The sequence below is a fragment of the Apiospora hydei genome (assembly GCF_038363865.1).
Source record: "Apiospora hydei strain CBS 114990 chromosome Unknown utg000004l_segment0_segment0, whole genome shotgun sequence".
Taxonomy (NCBI): Eukaryota; Fungi; Ascomycota; class Sordariomycetes; order Amphisphaeriales; family Apiosporaceae; genus Apiospora; species Apiospora hydei.
Window position 1 is genome coordinate 6,484,787 of NW_027117363.1, and position 2,801 is coordinate 6,487,587.

Consider the following 2,801-nt stretch of genomic DNA (forward strand, 5'->3'; position numbering starts at 1 on the left):
GGTACTCTGTCACTGGTCCCGTACGTACCACCACAGCTTTCGGGCTAGGGTCGCTTTTGCGCGCGAACTGGTCGGTCCTGGGCTGGGCCTGCTCACCACCCCTCATCGATACCTACCTGCTGAGCGGCCGCTGCGAAAGAGAATGTTCAATGTTGCATGCCTTCATTATCTGTCCGTCATACGAGACATTTGATTTCCTAATTTCCAACGCCATCGCAGCAACCGAGCGCAGCTATTTAACATTCGCCTAGAGAACACCTCGCCTAGCATTTGCCAGCGCTTCCCCACCGCGCGTTCCCTGGGATCCAGCCTAACGACACACAGGCGCAAACCGATTTCTCGGAGACCTTGACCGAGAAACACCTTCATTGATACAAGTTCTTCATTTTCAAACAGAAAAAGGATAATTACACTTCTGCCTCTCGCCTGCATCTCCAGGTAGACCAGCAGGCTCATTTCACGTCACCTCTTCGCCATGGCGGGCTTATTCCGAAAGGTGTACGACTGGTTGCTCCGGACCTTCTGGTTAGTACTATGAATCTGCGTCGCGGGGTCACGTCACATGGCACAAAAGTCTTCACCGCCGCCTGCAACATCGTGACCTCTGCTAGGTCGCCAAAGACGCTGACGACTCTGACTGACTTCTCATAGGGCAACCGAGATGGACGTGACGATGATCGGTCTGCAGAACGCCGGCAAAACGTCCTTGTTGCGCGTCTTATCGGTGAGTTGAAATGATCCTGTCGGGCGATTTGAGCCGAGCCGCTGACCGTTGCCGTTTGGTTTTTTGCAGGGTGGGGAGTTCACGATCGAGTAAGCCTGACCACACCTTGTTCTCTTGAGGCGAAGACATGTCCATGTCAACGCTTCCATGTCCTCTCGCATGTGCTATCCTTCAGAACTGGCGCTAATGAACGGCCGTATAGCTCTATACCCACAGTGGGCTTCAATATGAAAAAGGTACAACGCGGCCATGTCACACTGAAATGCTGGGATCTTGGAGGCCAGCCGCGGTTTCGCCCGATGTGGGAACGGTATTGTCGTGGCGTAGACGCCATTGTGTTCATTGTCGATATCGCAGATCAGGCTCTCCTTCCTCAAGCAAAGGACGAACTGCACTCGCTGATGTCGCAGCCTAGCCTTCAGGGAATCCCTTTGCTCGTGCTCGGTAACAAGTCGGACTTGCCCAACAAGTTGAGTGTCGACGAGTTGATCGAGGCCTTGTCGTTGAAAGTCATAGGCAACCGTGAGGTGTCCTGTTACGGCATCAGTGCCAAAGAGGAGACCAACCTCGATGCTGTCATCCAATGGTTAATGAAGTTTGCGAGATGAACGCCCTCCAAGCACCCGCTGCGACTTCATATTCCCTCGGTCTGTTTGTGTCACTCGCATGATCAGCAGCACCCGGAAGGTTTTCGGTAACGGCCATGGCGCATGTAACGACGATTATGAGATTTGCGATATAAAGACGGTTCACCTCGGCGACGATCCATAATATATAAGTTCTCTCGCGAGTGGAAGCTGGGAAACCCGCTGAAAGTCAGTGCAGTTTTCTGGAGACTCACGCTTTGGCAATGATATTTCCTTTACCGACCCCGCCATATTGAGTTTGCCGTTGCTTTCGGCCAGGCATGGCGGTGCAGTAGTGGTGGTGCTATTTCCAGCGCCTGGGAGGGTTTTGGTTGAAAGACAACGGCTCGGAATCGACTTTTAGCAGATGGGTCGAATATCTAAGCAGGTGTGTCTAGTTTTGTGGGTGTACGGGCGGATACCATAGCAGGCATGAGGCCTCGGTGTATTTAGGCGCAAATGATAGGCGGCTCAGAGCTCATTAATGACGATACGACTTATTTCGAGGCATGACTTCGATCAGGTTGACTCGTAGGCTGGCCTGTGTGGAATCCAGCCCGGATGTCCACTTTGGAGCCAAGAGACGGTATGATGGGAGAAGTCAAAGATCCCCCTGTTGACATCGGTAGCAACCAGTGCGTGCCAGGGGGAGGGTCCAGTTAAGGTACAGGTGGAGAAGGTCGCTTCACGGGAGCAGAGCTGTCTTCGTTGTATTGAGCTTCGACTTCAACAGCTCGCAGCAGGAACCACAGAAAGGGGGGGGCCAAAAAGATGTTTCTGTAGACGATTGATAAGACCGTGGGAGAGACGTCAATTGTAGGAGTGGAATGGAAGGGGAAGAAGTCAATGGTGCGAGGGAGTAGGATGTGAAGGATACTTCAATGGCTACACACAGACCACTCGCAATGCGGTGATGCGTTGGCAAGCTCACCAGAGCGTTGCGTTGTTCGAAATGGCCTCGCCCCGTCGATGATTGGCCCGTAGCCGGCCTCACGACGGCTCGCCTCTGTCAAATCATAGGCCGGCTCTGGCTGCGTTTCTGCTGTCTCTACTGCTACTACAGATTTCTCCATGCGGGGGATTGGGCATGTCCTGGTCCTGGTCCTGGTCCGGTCCTGGTCCTTGCATGATTTTCTGCGTCCAGCGTGATTCGGCTCCTTTCTTCAATGTTGGATTTGGCCACCTACCTTAAGTAGTACACAGGTCTGCTGCCCCCGTCACTGAGGGCAATTTGCCAGAGATTGTGTGAGAGGAAGGGAGAGGAAGGGAGAGAGAGAGAGAGAGAGAGAGGGAGCAGAGAGGAGAGCAGGGCCTGTCTGAGTGGTGCGCTCGCTCTCTTACGCCAACCTGCCATTGTACATACGCAAACTTAGGCGAGAGGTGTGTACGGTGACTACTGCACAGAGAGAATCCCGTTGTTGCCGCTCCCTTCGCTGATCCAAGTACAGCCA

The 2,801-nt window shown here is 53.4% G+C and overlaps 1 protein-coding gene across 1 annotated transcript; it reads left to right on the plus strand.

Moving 5' to 3' along the window:
- Window positions 1–426: 426 nt before the first annotated feature.
- Window positions 427–1,332, plus strand: PG997_004564 (uncharacterized protein; the record flags this gene model as incomplete). Its single annotated transcript, XM_066808879.1, has 4 exons — window positions 427–525; window positions 652–724; window positions 794–813; window positions 927–1,332. Exons 1-4 carry the CDS (start codon window positions 476–478, stop codon window positions 1,330–1,332), a joined length of 549 nt encoding a protein of 182 aa, XP_066672497.1. The 5' UTR covers window positions 427–475.
- Between the last annotated feature and the right edge of the window lie 1,469 nt (window positions 1,333–2,801).